Source organism: Pteropus vampyrus, unplaced genomic scaffold, assembly GCF_000151845.1.
Source record: "Pteropus vampyrus isolate Shadow unplaced genomic scaffold, Pvam_2.0 Scaffold147, whole genome shotgun sequence".
Taxonomy (NCBI): domain Eukaryota; kingdom Metazoa; phylum Chordata; class Mammalia; order Chiroptera; family Pteropodidae; genus Pteropus; species Pteropus vampyrus.
In genome coordinates this window covers 3,192,278-3,216,720 of record NW_011888928.1, presented here as the reverse complement: position 1 = coordinate 3,216,720, position 24,443 = coordinate 3,192,278, and the positions used below count along the sequence as shown (strand labels likewise).

Sequence of the window (24,443 nt, the reverse complement as noted above, 5' to 3'; positions counted from 1 at the left end):
CACAATAAAAAGGCACCTACAAAACAGCCCCACAGCTAACATCGTACTTAATGGTAAAAGACTGAAAACTTTCTCCCTAAGATTTGGAACAAGTCAAGGAAGCCCACTTTCACCTCTGCTATTCAGTATTGGACTGGAAGTTGTAGCCAGAGCAATTGGATAAGAAAAAGAAATAAAAGGCAACGAAAATGGAAAGGAAGAAGTAATACTATCTCTATTTACAGATGACATGATCTTATATATAAAGTATTCATGAGATAGCTGCTAGAGCTAGTAAATAAATAAAGTTGCAGGGTGTAAGATCAGTACTCAAAAATCATTTGTCAGAATTATGAGGCAATCCAAAAAAAATTAAGAAAGTGATTCACTTAAAAATAGCATCTAAAAAAATAAAATACCTAGGAATAAATTTAAACAAGGAGGTGAAAGACATATACTGAAAACTAAACATTGCTGTAAGAAATTAAAGAAGACCTAAATAAATGGAAGACACCCGTATTCATTGGTAGGAACACTTAGTATTGTTAAGATGTCAGTACTGCCCAAAGAGATCCACAGATTCAGTGCAAATCCTTTCAAAATTCCAGTGGCATTTTTCGTAGGAATGGAGAATTCACATGGAATTGAAAGGGGCCCCCTAAAACCCAAACAATCTTGAAAAAGAACAAAGTTGGAGGACTCAGACTTCTTGATTTCAAAACTTACTACAAAGATAAAGTATTCAAAACTGTGATATTTTCATAAAAACCAGACATAAAGATAAATTGCATAGAAGTGAGAATGCAGAAATAAACCCATATGTCCATGGCCAATTGCTTTTTGCTAAGAGTGCCAAGTCCATTCAGTGGGGGAAAGAACAGTCACTTCAAGAAATGGTGCTGGGACAACTGTATTTCCAAATGTAAATACAGTGGAGTGTATTTTTTAAATGTATTTCCACATTTTAAAAAAATGAAGTTAAAAAAATGAAGTTGGATGTCTACCTTACACCATATTCAAAGATGGAAAAAATGAATCTATGACTTAAATATAAGACCTAAAACCATAAAACACTTAGAAGAAAACATAGAGGTAATTCTTTATGACCTGAGAATTAGCAGTGGATTCTTGATGTGACACCAAAAGCATAAGAGACAGAAGGAAAAATACATTACTAGAACTTCAACAAAATTTAAAACTTCTGTGCATCAATAGACACATCAAGAAGGCAAAAAGACAACCTACATAATGGGAGAAATTATTTGTAAATTGAATATCTGACAAAGTTTTACTATCTAGAATATATACAGAACTCCTAAAACTAAACTTTGAAAAGACAAACAACCCAAGTGAAAGGTGAGCAGAGGCCTTGACTAGAAATTTTTCCAAAGAAGATATACAAATGGCTAATAAACACATGGAGAGTTGTTTAATATCATTAATCATTAGAGAAATGCGAATCAAAACCACAATGAGATACCATTTCACACACACTAGGATGGTTATAATAAAAAAAATGGAAAATAATTGTTGGCAAGGATGTCGAGAAATTGCTGGTTGGAATATGACATGGTGCAGCCACTGTGGAAAACAGTTTGGCTCTTTGAAGAACAGTGTGGTTCCTCAAAAAGCTAAGCATAGAATTAGCATATTACCCAGCAATTTCATTCCTAAGTATATACCTGAAAAATTCTAACACAGATGCTGATGTCCCACGGTTCACTGAAGCATTATGCACAATAGTCCAACGGTGGAGACAACTCAAGTGTCCATCGATGGATGAATGGGTAGAAAAAAATGTAGTATATCCATCCAATCGAGTATTATTCAACAGTAAAAAGGAATAAATAACATGGATGAACCTTGAAAACATTAGCTAAGTGGAGTAAGCCAGACATAAAAGGCTGAATATTGTACGATTTCACTTACAAGAAATATTTAGAATAGGCACATTCATAGAGACAGAAAGATTAGAAGTTCCAGGGGCTGGTGAAGAGGGAAAGAGAAGTTACTGCATGATTGCTACAGAATTCCTCTTTGGGGTGATGCCAAGGTTTTAGAAATAGATAATGATGATGGTTGCACAACGTTGTAAATGTACTTGATGCCACTGAATTGTCCACTTGAAATAGTTCAAATGGCAAATTTTATGTTGTATAGATTTAACTATAATTAAGAAAAAAAATTTTTTCTTAAAAAGAAGAAAACATAGGATCTAGGAAACAGGGTAACCAACCAGGAGAGAGACAAAAGGAATTTCCAGAGTGATGAGAAGGAAGGGCCAGGCTGACAACTGAGCAACTTTCCAAGTGAGAAGAGAAGGACGAAAACAAACTCCAAACTGAAACTAATATGTTATTATAATAAAAAGATATTTTCAGCTCTCGCAGAGAGTTTAGGAATTGTTTATGTACATGCATGTGTATATATATTCAATATTTCAAACCATCAAATGAGGCATTTGTTAATTAACTTTAGGAAAAGCAAATGTGTGTGTTTGGATGGGTGAGATCTAAAAGATTTATGTTCGCAGTAGGAAGGAAGCCACTTGATAATTTTTAAAACTGAAATAGCAGTCTAATCATGCTATTGAGACACATGGAGGTAAAGGCCAAAACAAGCAGCTAAGAAAAAGTAAAGAGTGGGAAAAGGAACTGATCTTTTTCATTATCCGCCTCATAGTTCTATTTTTAAAATTTTGTACCTTTATTACTTTTAAAAAAATCTTTATTTCAAAAAAGAAAAATTGGGGGCCCCATCTCTGTCCTATGTGTGAACTCTGTTGGCTCCATGTGGGTAAGAGATCTGTTGGTACTGACTCTGTCCATGCCTGTCATTTCCTCTACCTGTGGATGAATCTGCAGGTGTGAGAGGTGCGTGCAGGTCGTGGGAGTGGTGTGAGGAGGGGCGGGAGCCAGACAAAGCACAGCAAAGTGGGCTGAGAAATGTCAAGGCGGAGGGAATATTCATAGAGGTGAATATTCTCCTTGGTTCAGTCTCTTGTTTCCCTTCTCAACCTCAAGGACACATCTTTGACCTTCACACTCAACAGAATTGGCCAGCAGAGAAAGAAGGAGAAAACAGGGAGGGTGGGAGGGGAAAGAAAGAAGGGGAAGGTGGGGAAGAGATGCATTTCTGTGTCATTGAGGGGAAGGGCAGTAGGGAAAGTGTAAGCACTGCTGATGGCCGAGTCAATTGGTGTAACTTTTTATAGTAATTTGGTAGAGAGGTCACCATTAACCCAGCACTCCTACCTGCAATTTATGGGAGAGAAACACTAGGACCAGGCCTCAGGGGTTTACCCCAAGGTTTTTTTTTGCGGCTTTTTTGGATTGCTTTTGAAATGATAGCAGCCTAAATGTTGACCAACAAAGACACAGTGAATAAGGAACAGGGAAATTAATCCCACATTGTACAATGCGATGCAGATGTGTTTTAAAAAAAAGGTTAAGTCTCTATGTGTTGACATGGAAAGATGTCCGTGAGAGAAACGTGAGCGGCTGAACAGTATGTAGTGTATGGCCTATTGTCTGGGGGGGAAAAGGTGTATGAAATATGTAGATTAGGACATGCACAAAGTCTGGAAGGACAGTCACCATCTAGTTAACAGCAGTTGCCTCTGGAAATGAAACTGAAGATGAGTTGGAGGAGAAGCTTCCACTTTTTATTTCATGTTCTGCTCTTCCATACCCTGTTATTCTTTAATACAATTTATGCAATACCATTATGTGGGTTGTTTTTTTTGTTTCGTTTTGTTTTTTTAAACCAGTTTTGAGAGAACAGGACAGGAGGAGCTTGGTGGGGCGGAGACAGTGACAGCTTTGGAAAGGGGCAGGACCCAGGGTTCTAACCTGATTTGCTTGCTGCCCTTTGGCCAGCCGCCATCCCTCTTGGGGCAGGGTAGGGGTGGCAGGGCAGTCCCATGCGGATTGCTGTATTGGTGGAGGGCGGGAGTGGGGCGTGCAGGGCTCCTCCAGGGCACAGTAGAGCAGCCAGTTTTTAAAGCACTAGAATGATTGGAATTTGTAAATCGGTTAATCGTTTACATTTTAATGAAGCGGCAATGGAGGAAGCAGCTTGGCGTCAGACTCTGAGTCAACTATGAAGGAGAGGTCACTGTGGGGTGGGGTGGCTTTCCTCAGCTGTCCAGCAGTCCAGGCCCTGGCCTCGCCCTGAGTTAGAACCCTTAGTCTGGGCAGCTTTAGATCAACCAGAGCAAGTCTTCTTCCATCAAGCTGGGGAGAGCTATGCCCTGGTTCCTGAGCCTCAGGTCTCCGAGGGCAGGGTGGGGCATGGGTCTCATGGGTCTCAGCTCAGCCGTGGTTCTCTTCCCAGGAGGGTGCCGGGCAGTTCCAGGAGAGCTCTGGGTGGCCTGCTTTGGCTCAACACAAGAGAGTGCATGAGGCTGGCGCAGGAAGGCATGAGCTGCCCCTCCCTGGAGGTGTCCGTGAAAGGCCTGGTGGTCCTATCAGGGATGAGGCAGAGGGGAGACGTGTGAGACAAGCCCTTCGGATGGTCTGTTCTCCAGGCTCTAAGATAGAAGGGAAGTGATTCAGCCAATGGGATCAGGGAAAGCCAGGTAGGAAAGTCAGCATCTGAGCTGGACCCGGGAGGGTGAGGGTGAGATTTCAGAGAATAGAAATGTGATGATGTTGAAAGGGACTTCAGAACCCCGCCCTGTGAGGCAGGACGTGCACTACCAATTCACGTGAGGCTCAGGGAGCTGAAGTCACTTGCCCAAGGTCATACGACTTAAGTTGTGCAGTAGCTTTTAAAAGTTCAAAGGGACCACAGGGCAGGCCCCATCAAGGAGCCAGTGGGTGCAGCCAGCATCGTGATTCAGGTCCAGTGGTTAATTAGTAACTGGAAGGCCCTGCAGCCAGCTCCCAGCTGGCAGGGCTGGGAAGTTGAACTTGAGCTGGTTTGGGAGCCTGAGCAAGTGGGTGACAGGTCGCTCTTGACTGGAAAGTTTGTTCCGGCTGTTCAGGATTGGGGGGACCATGCCGAGAGACAGGAGGGCAGAGCCGTGCTTGGGGCTGTTCCCCAGGACCTGAGCTGGGACCCAGAGTTTTCAGGTGAGAGACTCAGCTGTGAGAGGGACACCTGACTGCCAGCCTGTTGGTCTACCAAATTGACTGACTAGCTACTTCAGCTAACTTCCTTCCTACCTACCCATTTACTTCCTTTCCTTCCTAAAACCCTCCTTCCTTGTTCCCTTTTTTCTTTCTAGCTCTTCTCTCTCTCTCTTCCTTCCTTGCTTCTTTCCTAATTTCCTTTCTTCCTAACTTCTTCTCCCCTCTCTCCCCCTCCTTTCCTTTCTTCCCTTTCAACTCTCTGCCTTCTCACCTGCCTAATTTTCTTCCTTCCTAACTAACCAGTTTATATCCTCACTTCCTTCCCACTAACTTCATGCCTTTCTTTTCTCGACTCCTCTTTTCCTTGGGTGGCCGGCTTTGGTTGAAAGCAAGAGAGTGCCAGAGAGTCAGGCCATGCATGGGCTTTGGAGTCAGATTACTTGGGCTTAAATCACAGTTATGTCATTTACTAGCTATGTGGCTTGATCAAGTCACTTCGCCTCTCCAAGTTCGGTGTCCTCCTCCTTCAAACAAGGATGATGATCGTTCCTAACCCATGGCGTCGTGGGAACAAAATCAGATCAAGCTGTCACTTAGTATACACTGTCATTGGAATGTCATTGGCATGCACTGGGCAGGCAGGCGTGTAAATGATTCCATTATAGTAGAGTGAAGACAAATTCGAGAAGAGAAGCAGGCACAGAGAAGAGAGCAAGAAGCTTTAGGAGCAGAGAGCTGGTCAGGTGTGGGGATCACAGGCTAGGTGCTGGGGGAGGGTGATGGTGGGCAATGGGCGTGTCAAAGTTCCCACCAGGACTTAATACCTAAGTATTATGTGAACGGCAACACCTCAAAAAACTTTACACAATGGTACAAAGATTAAAATAACCTAATCCAATGTCACTTTGGGTCAGCCCTCCAGCCTTTTTTCTGTGGCTGTACACAAATGAACATATGCATGCACGTCTTTTTTTTTTCTTTACGAAGATGGTATCCCTGGTACACCTACCATTTTGAAACCTACTTTTTTTAATTGACACTGTAGCACACATATGTTCCTCTATATATGTGCCATTTATTGTTTCTGTCTGTTGTTGGGTAATTTTCATTTTATATATGACCTATAATTTATCTCAAAAATTCGTTTCTCGATTCATTAGATATGTACTGAGCACCAACTATATTCCAGGCCCAGTTCTAGATGCTGGGCATTCAACAGTGAACAAGAGAAGTCTGTGCCTTCATGGGGCTGTTCTCATTTGGAACAGAAAATAAACAGAGTTGCCCGAGAAGGTGTCAGCGAGTGATTAGGGTTATGAAACAAAATATAAAGCAGAAAAAGTGGATGAGGAATGAGCAGGATTGATTTTGTAGGGTGACAAATCGTCCTGGTTCGCCCAGGACTATACTGGTTTTCTCACTGAAAGTCTCCCATCTTGGAAGCCTCTAAGTCCCAGACAAATCGGGACAAAGTCCAAGACAAACCAGGACAATCAGTCACCGGTCATCAGAAAAGGCCTGTCTGAGAGGTCACATCCAAGAGGTTTGTTAGCGGAAGCCAGCTATGCAGATGTCTGGGGGAAAGAGTATTCTACGCAGAGGGAAAAGTAAGTGCAAGGGGCAGGAGGCCAGAGGACACCCTGTATGTTTGAGGGACAGCAAGAAAGCCAGAGAGGCTGGAGGGTCATGAGAGGGAGAGCAATTAGAGACAAGGTGGAGGTGCAGACAAGCGCCAGCTCAGGTGGAATCCCATAGCCCATAGTAAAGACTTTGGACTTCGATCCTGCATGTGATGGGAAGTCACTAGAGTTCTGAGCGACAAAATCCATGCTCTGATTTATATTTTAAGACTCATCCTGGCTTTCGATGGAAAAAGATTGTGATGAGTAAAGACAGATAGAGAATCAGTAGAGAAGCTATTGCAGTGATCCATGTACATGATGCTGGTGGCTCAGGCAGGGTGGCTGCAGCAGTGGTTTCTGGTTGTATCTGGAAGGTAGAGTCTAATGGGATTTCATGGTGGAGTGCAGGTGGGGTGAGGGTGCCAGTTTCCTAGAATGAATTCCAAGTCACTAGCCTGAGCTTTTGAGTAGGTGGTCATGCCATTGCTGAGACAGAAGGCCGAAGGAGGAACAGGCTAGGCAGAGTGGAAGGAACGCGAGTCAAGACTTTTGTCTTAGACACATTAAGAGTGAGGTGCCTCTGGATATCTAACTAGCGAAGTGTCAAGGAAGCAGTTAGATATGTAAATCCAAAATTCAGGAGAGAATCAGAAATAGATCCATTTGGGAATTATTGAGTACAGTTGGTGCTTAAGGCCATTAAACTGGTTGAGACCAACTAGGGAACAAGAGTAGAGAGAGGTCCGAGGATGAGCGCCGGGACAGGCCAGTGTTCAAGGGCAAAAGGAGAGGAGAACCCAGCAGGAGGGAGAGGGAGAGCAGTCAGTGAGGTGGGAGTAAAACCAGGAGCTCCCGACACAAGTGGGGGAAGCAGGTGTGTCAGATCCTTCCGAGAGGCTGAGTGAAAGGAGGGTGAAGGAGTCATCACTGGCTCTGGCACTTGGAGGTCACTGGCCCACTGTTTTGGGGGTACATTGGGACAAACGCCTCTTCATAAGGGGTTCAGCAGAGCAAAGGAAAAGTCATGGGGATGGAGTCCAGACAACTCTTTCAAGGAGTTTAACTGAAGAAGGGAACAGAGAACTGGAGAGCAGCTGGAGCGGGGTGTAAGGTCAGGAGAGGGAGCTACGGCCGCAGCAGTATTCCCGAGCACCCCGTTTTCCTTTTTGAAGCAGTGCTGCTAAATGAAGGCGCCACCAGGGGCTTGTCATTGGAAAGAAATGTCCTTTTCCTGGGCATGTGTTTTGTCAACATGACATCCTGCCCCCCTGCGTATTGGTTCAATGTTTCTATTTTGTTGGAAGATGGAAGGCTCTGTTATTGTTCATTTGGGTTTTTCTTGGCTGATACCCCGACAAGCCCCTGAAAACCCCTGAGATCACTGGGCGCAGGTCCCTCCCTGACCGACCTTCTCGGCCCCGGCCCCGTGGATTCCTCCACTGTGGTGAATTGCAGAGGTCTGGATGTGGCATGTGGCAGCCACACAGAAAGTTCCAGAAAGGAAGGGGGCTGTGTCAGGCCCTGTCAACTCTTTCATTCCCCCAAAACACCCCTCATGAGCTCCAGGGGAGAGGAAGGACCCTGTGAGTACCTAGTTATCTCACCAGGCAACAAGAACCCCAAAGCCAAGGTGCTGGCTGGGACCATGTTTTCTGCCTCTCACACAGCTTGAGAGCTGTGGGCCAACCAGCCCTGCCCTGGGGCCAGCAGGGAAAGGCCCAAAAGGCCAAGGACAGGTGGAGTGAGCCAGACGCTGGGCTCCAGATTCTCCCGAAACATCTGCAGGTTCTTGGGAGACTTAAGGCTCTCTGCTGCCATGATTGATGTTCCGGAACCTCACCTTCAGCCCCAGATGGTCTACACTGGGCCTGGGTAGGCCCTGGGAGCATGTCGTCTTCTTACAGACAGAGCCTCTGCGCGCGCGTGCGCTCACACACACACACACACACACACACACACACACACGCAAAGTTATACGCCAATAAGAATATAGACACAATGACCTACATACACACACGTGGTTACACTCTACCACACACATCAATAGACACTCATACTCATGTGCAGACACACATGTAGACAACCCACATGCAGACTCACACTCATACACATGTGAGCACATTAACATATATATAAAAAGATACCGACATGTTGACACACTACGCAGAGACTCCCTGAAGCCTGCGCACGGGCGCGCGCGTGCACACACACACACACACACACACACACACACACACTTTGAGAATACACAGTCACGGATGTGCTGATATACTGACAAAATTATACAAATGTGTCGCCATGACACACGCTAACAACAGAGCACATGCAGTCATCTACAGAGACTCATACGCCGACACAAATACCTTGACATATAGGGACACACTGACACAACAGACAGACACTCTGAAGCACACCTACACATGAGACACCTGCATGCGCACACCACACACACACCCTGGCCCACACACTCACACACATTCTAACAAGCCCTGAGGGTCTCCAGGGCTCCCCTGCAGCTGTTGCCTACTCCCCAGGGGAGGCGATGTCCCCGAGGGAACAGAGGTCTCCGGTCCTGTCTTAAGCTCTACTGGCTCCTGCATGACATCAACAGCCCCCTCGCTGCTGCTGGGAGTTTCGAGCTGGGTCCAGGCCTGCGCCAGGCACAGACACTTGGTCCCTTGTTGGGAGAACAGAGAGAGGCTCTCTTGTCCACTGCCCTTCCTCGGGCTCCAACTGCTGGTTCTCTCAGCAGCCTCTCCTCAGGCCGTTGCAGGTATGTGGGGCTGGGAGGCCAGGGCCTGGCAGAGGGGCTGTCAGGGTCAGCACAGGAGGGTGTGGCAGGCAGTGTTACGGGCTGTCTGCAGGAGCACAGGCTAAGGGCCCCAGGCTGCACTCCCTATTGTGCAGTTCTGCGGCTCACTTTCTCTCAGGGCTCCCCAGGGCTGGGACTCTCCAAGCAGCCTGGGCTGGGGAACTCCCTCCCTTCCCCTGTGGTTATTTTCTCGGCTCTCAAGAAGGCCATGGGGTGGTACCTCCAGGTGCCCCTTTGTAAAGATAGGCAGTCTCTACCCTGAGAGGCCAGGCTATAGTCCAGGCCCCATGGAAGGCCAAGGCTGTCGTCTTGGGATGCCCTGTACGCAGCAGTCCCCAAAAGCAACTGGGCTGTCAGGTGAGATCTCAGCTATTAGCATTGACGTTCCAAGCAGGGGTGGGGTTGTGGGACCCTGGGCCCGGGGCCTAGAGATGCCAGCCTCCTCCCCACTGCAGAGTGGGGGCAGGAAAGACACTGCGCTCCTGGCCGCATAGACCGGCTGGTCTGTTTGATCTCAACAGACACTTAGGTCTCTCTGTGGCTCTTGTTCAAGGTCCCCCAGAGCAGGTGCCCTTTTGGGGGCATTAGGTGGAAGTCCTTGTGGCTGGGAGATAATAACGCAGAGGTCAGCCTGGGGCTGTCCACAGGGGTGCAACTTCCATGCGTGTGTGGGAGTCTGGGGAGCCCAGCCTGCCTCTCATAAACTGTGTGATCCTAGGCAAGTCCCTTTCCAGGCCTCAGGCTCCCTACCTTTGAAATGGGGGGAAGGGTTCAGACTTTATGCTTCCAGCCCTAGCCATCTTGGACTTCTGGAGCTGCCCTGGCTCACAAGGATCTTGCCTTTGAAAAGACAGCCCAGGAGGGGCCACCCCTGCCATCCTCCCTCCTTCCCTCCTGAGATGTTTGATTAGAGAGGCTGGGTCCAGGGGGCATCATCATGCAGGGGTTGCTGGCCTCTGGGGTAGGAAAAGCTCAGGGTGTGGCCGGTGCATGGATGGCATTGGGGGAGGGTGGCAAGGGCAGTAGTGAATGAAGCCCTAGACGGTGAAGCCTCCCCAACCAGCTCTCTCATGCCTGTTCCTCCTTGTGCTCCCCAGTGCCCATCCGATCACTGTTACAGAATGGACTCCAGCCATAGCCTGGCCAGGACCCCCAGTCCACAGGTGAGTGGGTCCTGGTTCCCCCACCCACTTCCAGAGGGTGCTCACTTCCTCCCACGCCAAGGAAATCTAAAGAAGCACGCACCAGCCTGGTGGGCCAACCCAGACATGGGTCACTGTGAGCTCGCAGAAGTAGGCCGTTGGCAGGGTAAATTAGTCTTGGGCAAAGGCTTCAGAAAGTAAATGGGGGTCAGGGCCGAGGCAAATCATGGGCTTGGTCCCGAGAATACCTGAGCTCTCATTCCCGTGGAGTTGTCTGTAAGTCCTCGGACGGCTCTTCTCTGGGTCTCGGTTTCCTCACCCTCATGATTGACATCACAGCCTGCAGCCTCCCAAGGCTGTTGTGAGGAGCAGATGAGATGGTGAGTATGTGGTGGGTAGAGGGGAGGGAGGAAGGAAGGAAGGAAGGAAGGAAGGAAGGAAGGAAGCAAGGAAGGAAGGAAGGAAGGAAGCAAGCAAGCAAGCAAGCAAGAAAGAAAGAAAGAAAGAAAGAGACAGGTGTTAGAGAAGAGATCAAGGCCTGGGCCAGAGGAAAGGGGTGGGGCCAAGGAGTAAGGACCTGCTGATCTTAATCACCTCTTTCTGTAAATATCTTTAGCTCTCAAGAGCCAATGGGAACATCAACTTGGGGCCTTCAGCCAATCCAAAGTGAGTTCTGGTCTCTCAAGCAATTTTCTTCCTTGGCTCTCCTCATACTTGGCCTTGAGAATAAAATCCAAGTTCTCGGGTCTAGCTTCAAGACCCCCTGCCATCTGGGCCCAGGACCATCCCCCAACTTTATTTCTTGCTCAGTCCCCAGCCTTCGCCCATGCCAAGGCCAGTGCCTGGAATGCCCCAAAAGTCTTCATTGTCCACAGCTCCGTACCCTTCAGGCCCTTCTCAGGCTTTGCAGCCAGATCCTTTGCCTTCTGTGTAGTCCTGTCTGGTTTTCTCCCCACCTTGCCTGTTGTTTACTCAATTGTGAGCTCTCCAGGGCCAGGGGCCAATCTTACAAGCCCCCTCTTGGCTGGGAGAACATGGCATTCCTCAACGGTGAGGAGATTGATTTTTGGAAAGCTTTCTGTATTCCCCACCTTCAAAATGAAAAGGAATCCTGGATTTGATCTCGGGACCAGGTTTCCCAAGACTGCAAATGCTGACCTTGTTCCTCCCTCTTCCCCCAGTGCCCGGCCCACAGACTTCGACTTCCTCAAAGTCATTGGCAAAGGGAACTATGGGAAGGTGAGTGACAGACACAGTGAGGTTGGGAGACCCGGTCTTCCCTTTTCCAGCCTCCTCCATCCCCTGCTTGTCGCTTGCATGTGCAAAGAGGGAGCACTCGACCTGCAGAATCGTGGATGCAGAGGAGAGCTGGGGGCCATCAGGGGAGTCGTCACCTGTGGGGCCTTGCATTTGTGCTTCCCCTCAGGTGCTGCTGGCCAAGCGCAAGTCCGATGGGACGTTCTACGCAGTGAAAGTGCTGCAGAAAAAATCCATCTTGAAGGAGAAAGAGGTAGCAGAGCTCCCCCACTCCTTGACTCCCAGCCTAGGGTGGCTTCTCAAGATGAGCCCAACTATTGAGTCCATGGGCTGGATGCAGAGCGGGTCACAGCAGGTGTTTAGGTGGTGCCCGGGATGCCGATCTTCTGAGGAAGGCAGGCCAACCTCACCCACAGGGCCTTCAGAAGGACCCAGCCCCAGCCCTCTGCCTTCCCCTGGGAAATTCAGGGCCCCATGGTGGACAAGTCCTCTGCCTTGCCTAGATGCCAGCCTCCCCATCTGCGCAGGGTGGGGTCACATTTTATACTCTCCAAAGACCCTTCAAGCTGCGGCCATTCTGGAGTTATAGATGCCTCAGCTGATTTGAGCCTCTTGAACTCCAGTCCCATTAGGAGGCCAGAGCAGGCCCGGAGAGAGGATTGAATATCAGGTCAGAGGACTCAGGCAAGGGAATTCTGTTAATAAGGACATCGTCGGGGTGGGTAGGCAGGTCTTCCTGAGGGAAGTGTCCTTGCAGCTAGCCTTGAAGGTAGAATTCCAGTAATCTAAAAAGGGGGTGACCGGGCAGGAGAAACGGCATGAACAAAGGCGTGACTGTGGACTCATTTATGCAGTACTCGTATCTACTCTGCTTATCACTGGGGGTATGAGGTACAGGGGTTTCCGATCCAGGGGCTGGAGCTGCACCTATGTGGACTGGTGGGGGATGAGGCTAACCACGCATAACCCTGAATACTAGGCAAGGAGCCGGGCCTGGCTCTGAGGGCAATAAGGAGCCACAGTGGGTGTTTGAGGAGGGGCACGAGAAGGTCTCGGGCAGGTCAGCCCCCGCAGCGAGGCCCCGTGGGCTGTGACACGCGCCCCTGTCTGTGTGACTCCACAGCAGAGCCACATAATGGCAGAGCGCAATGTGCTTCTGAAGAACGTGCGGCACCCCTTCCTCGTGGGCCTGCGCTACTCCTTCCAGACGCCCGAGAAGCTCTACTTCGTGCTGGACTATGTTAATGGGGGAGAGGTGAGTGGGCCTGCACGGAGCCCCCCAGGCCGGCTCTTAGCTAGGAGCTGCCCATCCCACATGCCCGCTGTATACTGGGTCTGGACTGACTGCACCTCGTCCTTACAACAGACCCTTTTTGTAGTGGAAGAAACTGAGCCTCAGGAGCTAACTCACTTGCTCAAGGCCACCTAGCTGGTACCCTGGCTGGAAGCGATCACAGTGGTAAATAGAGACCTGAAGCTACCTGGTGACTCAGGAGCACAACTAGATAAGCCCAGTTCCCTCCAGGACATCACTCTGTGTCTCTGGGCAAGTGGCAAAACTTAGTGGGGCCCCCTCAGTGACTCTAGATTTAATCTCTGTGACCTTATACCTTTTGGCTTGATGCCGAGGGGAGAATTTTTGTCCTGCATCCTTAAGTCCCTTCGCAGAGGTGAAGATTTTTGCATATCAGCAAAAAACACCAAAGCAATTGTCTCATGGGCAGATCTGACCTGAGCTCAGTTTGACTCAGCCATAAGAATCTTATCATCACCTGGGTTGGAAGAAAAATACATCTTTGAACCACCCAGTTTCAAATCCCAGTTCTGCCAGTTGCATGCTCTGTGACCTTGGCAAGTCACCTGATGGCTCTGGCCCCTCCCAGTTTCCTCTTAGGTGACACTGGCATCATATTTGATACCTTGAAGGTAGTCATGAGGATCAAACGAGATACGATATGTGAAAGATTCTGGTTTAGAGCCTGGAACACAGGTGCTCAATCCATGCTGCTTAACCTCTCCCGCTGACCCTTTGGATGCCCATGACTGCGCTGCGGGGAGGGGGCCGGCATGCCCTTTGTCACCTGAGTACCTTGCAGCTCGGAGAGGGGGAGACTTGGCCAGCTGCCCCCCACCCTGCGCCCTGGGAGCTGGAGTTCCCCCAGGAAACCCTCTTACGCGCCTACCCCCCTCCAGCTCTTCTTCCACCTGCAGCGGGAGCGCCGGTTCCTGGAGCCCCGGGCCCGGTTCTACGCTGCCGAGGTGGCCAGCGCCATCGGCTACCTGCACTCCCTCCACATCATCTACAGGTGAGGCCTGCCTGTGGCTCGGAGCCAGGCCCAGCTTCCTGCCCCAATAGTCAGGGGGTGCGTGGGTCCCTAAATCGTGATGAAATCCCCATGAACTTGGTCCTTTTTCTGAGAAGGGCCCACCAGCGGAGTAGGGTGGGAGCCTCTTTTTTTCCAGGATCAAGTGCCTGTCGTCCCTGGGCTCTCCCTTGACATCTGTGAGCCTGCATGAATAGTCCTCCCTCCAGGACCCCAGGTCTCCAGCTCTCCTCGCTGAGTGGCCGAGCCATCAGAGTGCACCCTTCTCTTGTTTTCTGCAGGGACCTGAAACCAGAGAATATTCTCTTGGACTGCCAGGTGTGTGTGTGTGTAGTTGCACATGTGTGCTGTGTACCCACAAGTATGTGTGTATGGGTATGCATGCATTGTGCAGACATACATATGGATAGGGATGCATTCAAATAAGTGTGTGCATATGTGCTCATACATATGTACATGCATACATGTGTTCATCCTGTGCACATGAGACCATGTGCATGTGTACATGCATGTGCATGAGTGTGTACATGCCTCTGGGGGAGGCAGGGGTGGAGCCAGGTGGAGGCTCATGGATTTTGTCGTCTCCCCAAGTCTTAGACTGGGTTTGCTGGAAATAGACGCTGAGATGAAGCACCGGGAGCAGAAGGTTACTGGGGAACGCTCTCAGGAGATCTACCTTTAAGGGGGTGAGGAGGCAGGATTGGGCAGAGAAGGACACTCACCTGCACTGTGGTTGCAAGAGACATCAGCTGATCTTACAGGGGTCCAGAGGGCCTGAGCTGGGATAGCTCTGTTCCACATTGAAGCAAAGAGGCTGGGCATTTGAGTCCCTGCACCAATCAGTCATTGCCCCTTGGGTGGGGCGTAACTTTGGGTGAGGGCAGTGTCCTAGTGGCAGGATGGGCATGACAGCTCCTAAGGAGGGGATCTGGGCAGAGCTCTGCAGTTCCACTCACTCTACAACCTCCACCAGCCATCTTCCTGCCCAGCTGCCACAAGGTGTGGCTGCTTTCTGGGTCCCAAGCCTTTTGTTAAGGGGGCTGCTGCCACTGGCCCCTCCAGCAGGGACATTCTGGAGCTGCTGCTGTTATAGGGCATGGGCCCTAGTCAGTGGTGAGCTGGGCAGACACTGGATGCCATCTTTCCACCTTGCCCCTGTGTTGCCCCCAGCATCCAGTCTCTGAGTGAAACCTCCAGCCTGTGCCAGGGGCATCAGACCCCATAACCAGCTGCCTTGGGACGTGGTATCTGGGCTTTGGAGTTAGGGCTGTCCATACCTTTATCTCAGGCCACCCTCTTGCCTCTGCCTTCCCTCCTCCACAGGGACATGTGGTATTGACGGATTTTGGCCTCTGCAAGGAAGGTGTGGAGCCAGAGGACACCACATCCACATTCTGTGGCACTCCCGAGGTGAGCTAGACCTCCTAGGAGAGGGCCGGCCATTAGGGGGTGAGGCCGCAGCTCCTGATTAGAGCCAACAGGTTACATCTGAGGGGCTCCCCCCTTCCACCAAGCACTTCCCTGAGCTGCCTGTGCATGCGGCCTTGGTTTGCTTCTCTGTATAATGGGGGCACCAGCTCTAGGGGCTGCTGGGACCTGGCCAGCTGTTGGTGACTTTGCCACAGTGATGTCTAATAGAAACAGAAACATTAATGCCAACCATGTGTGTCATTGAAAAATTTCCAGAAACCACATTTAAAAAGTAAACAGAAACAGGGGAAATTAATTTTAATGATATATGTTAATTAACCTAATATATAGAAAATATTGCCGTTTCAATATATAATCAACATAAAATTGTTGAGATTTTTTTTCTAAGTCTTTGAAATCAGTGTGTATTTTACACTTACGATCTGTCTCAGCTCAGATCAGCCACATTTCAAGTGTTTAGTGGCCACATGTGGCCAGTGGCTGCTTTATTGGACAGCAGTGCCCTACAGAGTGAAATTCAAGTGCAACAGGAGGGCCTGGTCTGACAGTTAAGTGTGAAACACTGGTCTTCTGACCTCCTCCAGCCACCAAGAGCTCGGAGAGTTAAAATTCGTGGGTCTCAGAAGTAACTCATACACGTCTGTCCTGCCAAGGCCTCCCTGCAGCCTTGGGTTCAAACTTTTCCTTGAACTCTCACCGGTGTTGACCCTTGGATCTTGGATTCGAAGAGGTTCTCAGATGCTTGGACACGTCCGGGGCGGGGGGGGGACGGGGGCTGAGGCTGCAGGACTGGAAAGCCCCTCCTGATCTGGCATGGGGCAGGATTTTAGCTGCTCTGTTTTTCTCCCTACGCTTGAAAATCTGGGTTTCAGATCTCAGCTGAGCCTCCTCAATTTGGTTTTAGGGTAGCCGATGGACAGATGACATCTCTGAGCAGGAGCCATTGTCTGTGTTTGTGTGAGGCAGGGTGTCCGCTAGGCAGAGCTGGCTTCCCAATGCCTGATAGCCCAGCCATCCCTTCCTTGGACATTTCCAGGGACAGGGAACAGGGGATACGGCACCTTGGCTCATGTAGGAGACATGTGGCCCCAACATGTCATCTCTTCCATAATCTTTTCCTCCAAGTGCCTTGTTCACAAATGGGGAAACTGAGGCTGAGAGTCTTTCAGATATATGTGTTTTCTCTCAACAGTACTTGGCTCCAGAAATGCTTCGTAAAGAGCCTTATGATCGGGCAGTGGACTGGTGGTGTTTGGGGGCTGTTCTCTACGAGATGCTGCATGGCCTGGTGAGTGGAGTATAGCTGTCTGCAACGGACATCTGGCTCTGGGGAGAGATGGGAGTGGGTCTCTCCCTTGTGTTGCCTGCCCAGGCTCCTCAAGGAACTGAACGAGCCACCTCTCCACTCTAGGCTAAAAAAGATAATGCCAGAGTGAATACAAAGATTACACATTTTTTTCCAATAATGTCAGTTCAGCACTTTATAATACACCATCTCCTATGTTACTCCTTTGGTGCCTCAGAGGAGCCTCGGGAGACTAACTGCAGGAAATGGATTTGCTTTTATTTTACTGAAAGGAAGACAGGTCCAGAAAGGGCACAGTGCTGGTCGGTTGTGGAATGATTGGGCCCTGGACCCAATCCTAGTCCACCTGCTTAGATGGAGTCATGTGTAGACTCGCCCCAGGCCAGGCTTCACTCTGGGGTGGCTTCACCAGGAGAGCTTAGTGGATATGAAGGAACGGGCTCTGTGGAGTCTGCAGAAGGAAGAACATCAGGAAAGATGGACTCTGCATACGGTTTGGGGCCTGATTCTCTTCCAAGTTTTGTGACAGGCTTAATCTCTCTGAGCCTTTTCTTCTTATTGGAAAAAGTACTCTCTCAAGGCATGGTTGTAAGGCTGGGATGAAATGATGATGGGGAAAGTGCTGACTGTGGTGCACATGCCGGATTGAGAGGTGGGATAGGAGACGTTCCTGGCAGGTCCACAAGCCTCACCAATAGGGAGACTCCTCGGCCTTCCCAGCAGCCCCCCACTGTGCTGGGAGCCCAGAGGTTTCTGTCTCTCTCCAAACTGCCATGTGAGCCATTGCACAAAACACGGGTCTGGCTGAATCCTTCCAGCTACCCAGCTTTGCTCCATCCAAATCTTCCTGAGACCTGTGCCCACTTGAGCTTGGATGATCCCCCAGCTCTCTCCCTCTCTCACCAGCCGCCCTTCTACAGCCAAGACATATCCCAGATGTATGAGAACATTCTGCACCAGCCGCTGCAGATCCCCGGGGGTCGGACGGTGGCCGCCTGTGACCTCCTGCAAGCCCTTCTCCACAAGGACCAGAGGCAGCGACTGGGCTCCAAAGAAGACTTTGTAGGTGACCTGGCAGTGGAGCACTGGCCTTTTGGGAAGCTCTCAGGTTCCTGCAGAGGCAGCTCAGAAGCACAGTGTCACATATCCAGCTGTCTTGTAAAACCAAGCACGGCTAATTTGTTCATTAGGCAATTCACAGCACTTGCCTACCCATCCCTGGCCAGCTTAATGAACAGGGCTTTCACTGAAGACTGGTCCCCTCCTTCCAGGTGAAATCTGCATCCTAAAAAATAAGTATGATTTTAAAAATAAGATATACATTCACACAGATCAAAATCCAAGTGATATTCAGAAGAAGTCCCTCTAGCCACTCAGTTCCTTAATTTAGAAGCAACCAGTGTCATCAGTTTCTCGGATATTCTGGAGATATTCTGCATCTGGCTTTTTAACAAGCCCCAGGAGGTGGTGTTCTGATATAGGGAGCCGGAAACTCATTCTTTGAGAAACATATAAGGAGAAGGTCCTGCTTGGACAGGAGGAAGTTGGAGCCAAGATTGATTTGAAGAAGTAGTGAAACGTGCCCAGGGCTAAGTTCTAAATTCTGAGTCTCTGGGAACCTGCAGCTCTTCTTGGAGCTTTACTTCCCAAACCTTCCTTAATGAGTTCATTTGGTCTGTTTCTCTGGTTTGCATTCTGGAAGAGTCGAGAGGCAGAGTGGGGCAGGGTCCCCAAGGTCCTTCCAGGACCACGAGGGCAGGTTCTTCTTTCTTGTTCGGTGACATACCTCCAAAGCCTACTATGGTGCTGACACAGAGTAAATGCTTAGAAAATAGTTGTAGAATAAACAAATGCTATCGGGGAGAAGGATTTGGGTTGTGGATGATGGCGAAGGGGAGAGGCCTGGCTGCAGAATACTCTTTTGTCCTAGGAAACCAGCTGGAAGTGCAAGTTACTTACCCAGTAAAGGTTTCAGGGCTTGACAGCCACTTGCCAGTAGAGTTGCAGGTCCAGGCCATGTGGGGGTGGGGTGGCAGTGCCTATGGGGAGGGCTGCTTGTGATCAGCACTTTCTTCCTGTAGCTCGAGATAAAGAACCATGTATTCTTCAGCCCCATAAACTGGGATGACTTGTACCACAAGAGGCTGACTCCACCCTTCAACCCAAATGTGGTAAGAGGTCACCACATTTTGGATTCTGGGTTCCTAGGTCTGGTGGGAATTTGGAGGGTATCTGGGCCAACTCTCTATAGATGGGAAAACCAGGGGTCCAAGAGGCTCCACGATTTGTCCAAGGCCACGCAGTAAGTTAGAGGCAGAATTGGGTCTAGAACCCAGACGTCCTGACTGCCAGTTCAGTTCTGTGATGAGCCACGCTTCTGCTCCTTTGTTTTAGCACCAATAACCCTTATTGTATAGCCCTTTACAGTTTTTAAAGTACTCTGTGTTACATAGCATACCCAGACAGAGCCAAGCGCTATAAAGGTGTTTTTTTTTTCCTTATGGTTAGCTTTTTTCCTGATAATAAAAATGACGTATTCATTGTAGAAAGTGTGTGAAACAGAAGTGTAAAGCAGAAGGGAGAAAAGACTTATTATTTCACTACCCAAGAGAAACCATAGCTGCCATGTTTCCTTCCAGTCTTTTTTCAATGTGGTTTTTATACAGGTGATACTTTATATGGACAGATACTCCTCCCCCTCCTTTTTTTTTTTTTTTTGCTAAAAACTTTACCATTATTTCCCAAAGCTCCATAAAACTTTATAAGTATCATTTGACTATTTCAACTCTATGCTGGTGACATAATTTATTCGACTATGCTCATGGTGAACTTTAGGTTATTATCATTTTTTTCTTTATCATAATGTACGGATGAACTCCTTCACGCATCTATCGTCTTTGCCCAGAGTTCAGACTTTTTTCCTTGAGATGGATTCCATATGGGGAATTAGCAGGTCAAAAAATGTGAACGTTTTTAAGATCTTGGTTCATACCTGATTTATATGGCCTTCACTGTGCGTTAGGGAATACAATCTACTTCCAACCAGTAGCATATTCTGGAGAATTCTCATCTTCCTCTCTGTGGCACGTCTGGTGCTGTTTTTTGCTTTGCAAATTTGTTAAGTAAAAAAATGGCCTCTCATATTATTTTAATTTATATTTCTTTAATTTATAGTGAAGGTGGTTAGTTTTTAAATGTTAATTAGCAGTGATAGTATGAATGAAAGGAATCCCATTCGAGGTGGATATTGGAGGTTCTCTTGGCCACCTGGAATGTGTCGAGCAGAGTCAGGTTCGCTCCATCCAAGCAGTCTGCACACTTCAACACTACATCTTGCTATTTCCATCTTTCCTTTGGTGAATTACTTGTTCATGAACATGTCTTTGCGCACCAGATTCTTGACATCAGTTGTCAGATAGAATACACTCAGTCCAGGCACCTGAAAATTTTCTTTATCTGAGGATTTTATAAGAGACCTTTTGGATCATATGAACATATACCCTGGAGAGAGAATAATAAACAAAAATACTAGACAGGGAGGTAACGGAATACAATGCACGGACCCCAGAATGAGACGAACTAGGGGTGGATTCCTGGTTCTGCCACCTGCCACATGTGAGACCTTGAGTAAGTTTGAATAGCATCAAAATCTTCATTTTTAAAAGGAGAAAGAGAGAGAGATAGAGAGAGAGAGAGAGAGAGAAAGAGGGAGGGAGGATGGAAGGAAGGAAGGAAGGAAGGAAAAGAAAGTTACCTGCCTTGTCTAGAGCCACACAGGTAACAGGGCCAGGGCCAGGATTCACATTCTGGTCTTGGAACTCTGAGCCCTGAGGTCTTTTTAAGAAGCTGCAAGCCATGGTCTATTCGGTCCCACAACCTAAAGGCTTGCATACTAACTCAGATCTGCAGACCCTTCCATTTGCTCACTTGCTTACTTCATAAAACCCAGGCGGCCCCTTTTTCACAGATCGTGCCTCCTCCATGGAGAGGTTTTATCAGTTAGCTCTTGCTGCATGACAAACCACCCTCAAACTAGGCGGCTTATTTCATTCTGATTCTGTGGGTCAGTTTGGCGTTTTTTTTTTTTTGGCCTGAGCTCTCCTGGGCTCTCTCATTTCAGTGGTTAGCTAGCAGGGCAGTGGGCAGTTATGATCTAGAATTGCCTCACTCATATGCCAGCCAGTTGGCAGGCAGCTAGGACAACTGGGTTCTCCTTTGTGAAGCCGCCCCTTGTACTCCAGCAGGCTGGCCTGGGCTGGTTCACGTGGTGGCCTGAGGGTTCCAAGTGCAGGAAGAGAGAACAACTCCCCATGTGCATTTTTTCAAGCCTCTGATTGCATCGCATTTGGTAATGTCCCATTGGCTTAAGCGAGTCACACGGCTAACTCGTATTAAAGGAATGGAAACATAGACTCCACCTCTGGATGGGAATGGAGAATTTGTTACCATTTTTATAATCTCCCACACAGATCTTCCTCCAAAATAACTAAAGCAGCCCAGTCACTCTCTACCATGTTACCCTATTTTCTTTTTCATAAGACCTATCAACACCCCGAATTCTCTATTTGTCTATTTGTATACATGCTTATTATCCATCCTACTCCCTGCATAATATAAGCTCCATGAAAGCAAGGGCCTACTCTATTTTGTTCTTCTGTATTCTCAGTGCCATGAATAGTGCCTGGTAGGCATTCGGTAAGTATGTTGACTAGACTTGTCTGAAGGTTGGTGTGGAGCAGGGTGCCAAGGAGTTAGAGGAATTGATATGTGGTTATTGGATCTCGCGGAATAAAATAATAGGTAAGTGACTCAGAGGGGAGACCCAACATTTCCCTCAGGGCTTGGGGGTTCTTTTGGCAGCTCTGGTCCCAGGCTTCCCTTTTCATCATTGGCTTATATTCACAGGCAGGACCTGCCGACTTGAAACACTTTGACCCAGAGTTCACCCGGGAATCCGTGTCAAAGTCCATTGGTTGCACTCCTGATACTGTGGCCAGCAGCTCTGGGGCCTCAAGTGCATTCCTGGGATTTTCCTATGTGCCGGAGGATGATGCTGTCTTAGATTGCTAGAAGCGCCTGTGAACCCACGGAAAGCTGGTATCTGTAAGGAATTACTTTCAGCTGCTAGGAACAGAGACTCGAAGTAACAATGGCTTAAATAAGATTATTTTTTTCCCAGCCCATAAAGAATGGTGTTAGGTGATCCAAGGCTGGTCTGACAGGTCAGCAGATTCGCAGAGGCTTTCTGTAAATTCTGCTCTGTCATCCTTGGCAAATGGCTTCAATATTAGTTGCTACATTATCATAAGGTGGTTACTGGAGCTCTAGCCACTACTTTTGTGTTCTGAGCAGGAAAAAAAAAAAAAAAAGAGGAAAGGAGGTAGGAGCTAAAGGACACTTTTACAAGTTTCCCACAAGCCCCACCTCATGACTTCTGCTCATTAGCCGCACACCCCTCCCTGTAATGGAGGCCGGGTACGTGACTTATCAGCTGGCACATTGCTACGCCTAGTCACACAGGTGTTCTGACACTAAGAGAGAAACGGAAAACGTTAGGTAGGCAACCAGGGGTCCTCTTGGTATTTGGATTTTGATCTCGAAGTGTTAAAATGACAAGAGATGTGACAAGCTTATATGTATGACCCAACGTCCTCTTATTTTTCTATGTTTGATGGTATCTTTCTTTGTCGTGGGTGGTATTAGACATTCGTTATTAGGTTTGTCTGCCTGGCATCTGAACCCCTTCTATGTTCAGGGAACCTCCAGGTTTATGAGCCTGGATGAGGGGCAAAAACTACAACTTACAGTAGCTGCAATTGTAGACGCTGACTTTCCCAGTCTTCCCTGCAGCTCGGGCCAGGCATGTGGCCTAGGGATGCACCTGTGACAGATTCAGACTCAAGAACCTGGGAGCTCTCTTTCATGTGGTAGCTGTGGTGACAGCACCCACACAAACCATTTCTGCTATAGAAGTGGCAACAATGCAAACTGTAGCAAATGGGACTCCGTGGCAACAGCAGCAACAGCAGTTTCTTTACCAGATCAGTGCTGCAGAGTCACTATTACTGGGAAGCCTTGAGCTTTGCCCTCTAGCTTTCCAGTGGTTTTGACAGCTTCTGATCCTTTTAAAACCCTCCTTTTTGGCTTAATTGGCCAAAGTCAGCTTCGGAACATCAGCTTATGCTGGACCAGTTTGCGCTAGATTCTTTCAAGTCTATTATCAGTTTTATCCAAAGGGCCCTGAGGTAGAAACTACTACTATCCTCTTTTAACCAGTGAAGAAACAGGATCAGAGTTGTTCCTTGCCTGAAGGTCACATAGCTAAGGGCCAGAGCTGAGATTTAGAGCCCTATAAGCTGACTCCAGGGCTCTCACATGTAATTTTTGTGCTTGGCTGCCTTTCACTCTGGCTGTTAGATCCAACAGAATGGCTGTCGATCACTTCTTGGCATTTTGGCTTAGATAAAGTGTAGTGTTTGTTCTCATCGGAATGGCTGTCAAAATCTCTAGTGAGAGCCAAGTCAGGAATTGGCCAGACTGAGCTAGGTGGTGGGAAATGAGGTGTTGAGGAGACTTTCAACTGCCAAGTTCATGTCTGAGCCTGGCTGCCAAGTTCATGCTGTGCTCCACCTTACCTGCCCCTGTATATTTGGCAGGTTTTGGGCTCCATGGGAAGCTAAGGCCTTGGACAGGGCTGGAGGCTCATGCAGGCTTCGTAACCAGAGCTTTCCAGCCATCTTTGGAGCTCCATAGGTTCAAGATTAGCCATTTCTCAAAGTAATTCTGGACAGAACATGTGTATGTAACGCCTCATGAATTCAGGACACCCTGTACTTATTGGATGGCTCATGCTGCTTTATTTCAGTGGAAGGTGGTTTCCTTCTCATAAACCAGTAGTTTATCACCTACTTCTAGGTGGTCTTGTTAGCTTTTTTTTGTTAGTTTGTGATGTTTCTTAACATCAGTGTGTGCTTGTGACTTTATTGCCTTTCCTCGTAACTCAGTCCCACTGTATCTCTTCCATTTTTCCAGGGCGGCCTTCTGCCGCAGGAACCGTAGGGGATGAAGCTGAAGATCATGGAAAACACACTGATGAACACTGACTTACTAGAAATCAGGAAGAGCTACTGTTTGTTACCCCTCAACACTCTGATTTGATCTCTGTCTTAACAGTGTCTGTTAAATGACAAATGTGGAACATGGGAGACTAAAATGCTCCAATTTCCCAAAGCTAAAAGAGACTGTAATTATCAGAAACGTGATAGTATTGTCAAAAGTACACAACCTGCTATGGATTGTGAAATGCATAATGGTTTTATCTGTTCTAAGACTAAAAGATCACAAAATCTTCACCAGATAGAAAATAAAGAAAACTATGGTATTGAACTGATCATGCTACACCTATGTTTACTGAGCACATTGTTTTTTCTTTTTTTTTTTAGATGAGGCAACGCTTGGTTGACCTCACAGATTATAAGGGCCTTGTCAGCTTATG

The 24,443-nt window shown here is 48.2% G+C and overlaps 1 protein-coding gene across 7 annotated transcripts; it reads left to right on the top strand.

Moving 5' to 3' along the window:
* Positions 1–4,056: 4,056 nt before the first annotated feature.
* Positions 4,057–24,338, top strand: SGK2 (SGK2, serine/threonine kinase 2). Of its 7 annotated transcripts, none has more exons than XM_023536103.1 (15): positions 4,057–5,054; positions 9,211–9,449; positions 10,586–10,651; positions 11,247–11,296; positions 11,812–11,869; positions 12,057–12,140; positions 13,011–13,142; positions 14,081–14,193; positions 14,493–14,529; positions 15,535–15,621; positions 16,835–16,930; positions 17,855–18,010; positions 19,030–19,119; positions 21,190–21,296; positions 21,615–21,843. In XM_023536103.1, exons 3-14 carry the CDS (start codon positions 10,610–10,612, stop codon positions 21,280–21,282), a joined length of 1,038 nt encoding a protein of 345 aa, XP_023391871.1. In that variant the 5' UTR covers positions 4,057–5,054; positions 9,211–9,449; positions 10,586–10,609; the 3' UTR covers positions 21,283–21,296; positions 21,615–21,843. The 7 variants fall into 7 exon arrangements, 6 of the variants coding, with proteins under 6 accessions (XP_023391871.1, XP_023391870.1, XP_023391874.1 ...); XR_002782530.1 differs by lacking the exons at positions 21,190–21,296; positions 21,615–21,843 and adding exons at positions 21,854–22,045; positions 23,981–24,338 and having other exon boundaries at positions 4,059–5,054; positions 17,855–18,014; XM_023536101.1 differs by lacking the exons at positions 21,190–21,296; positions 21,615–21,843 and adding exons at positions 21,854–22,051; positions 23,981–24,338 and having other exon boundaries at positions 4,068–5,054; positions 14,099–14,193.
* Positions 24,339–24,443: the final 105 nt, after the last annotated feature.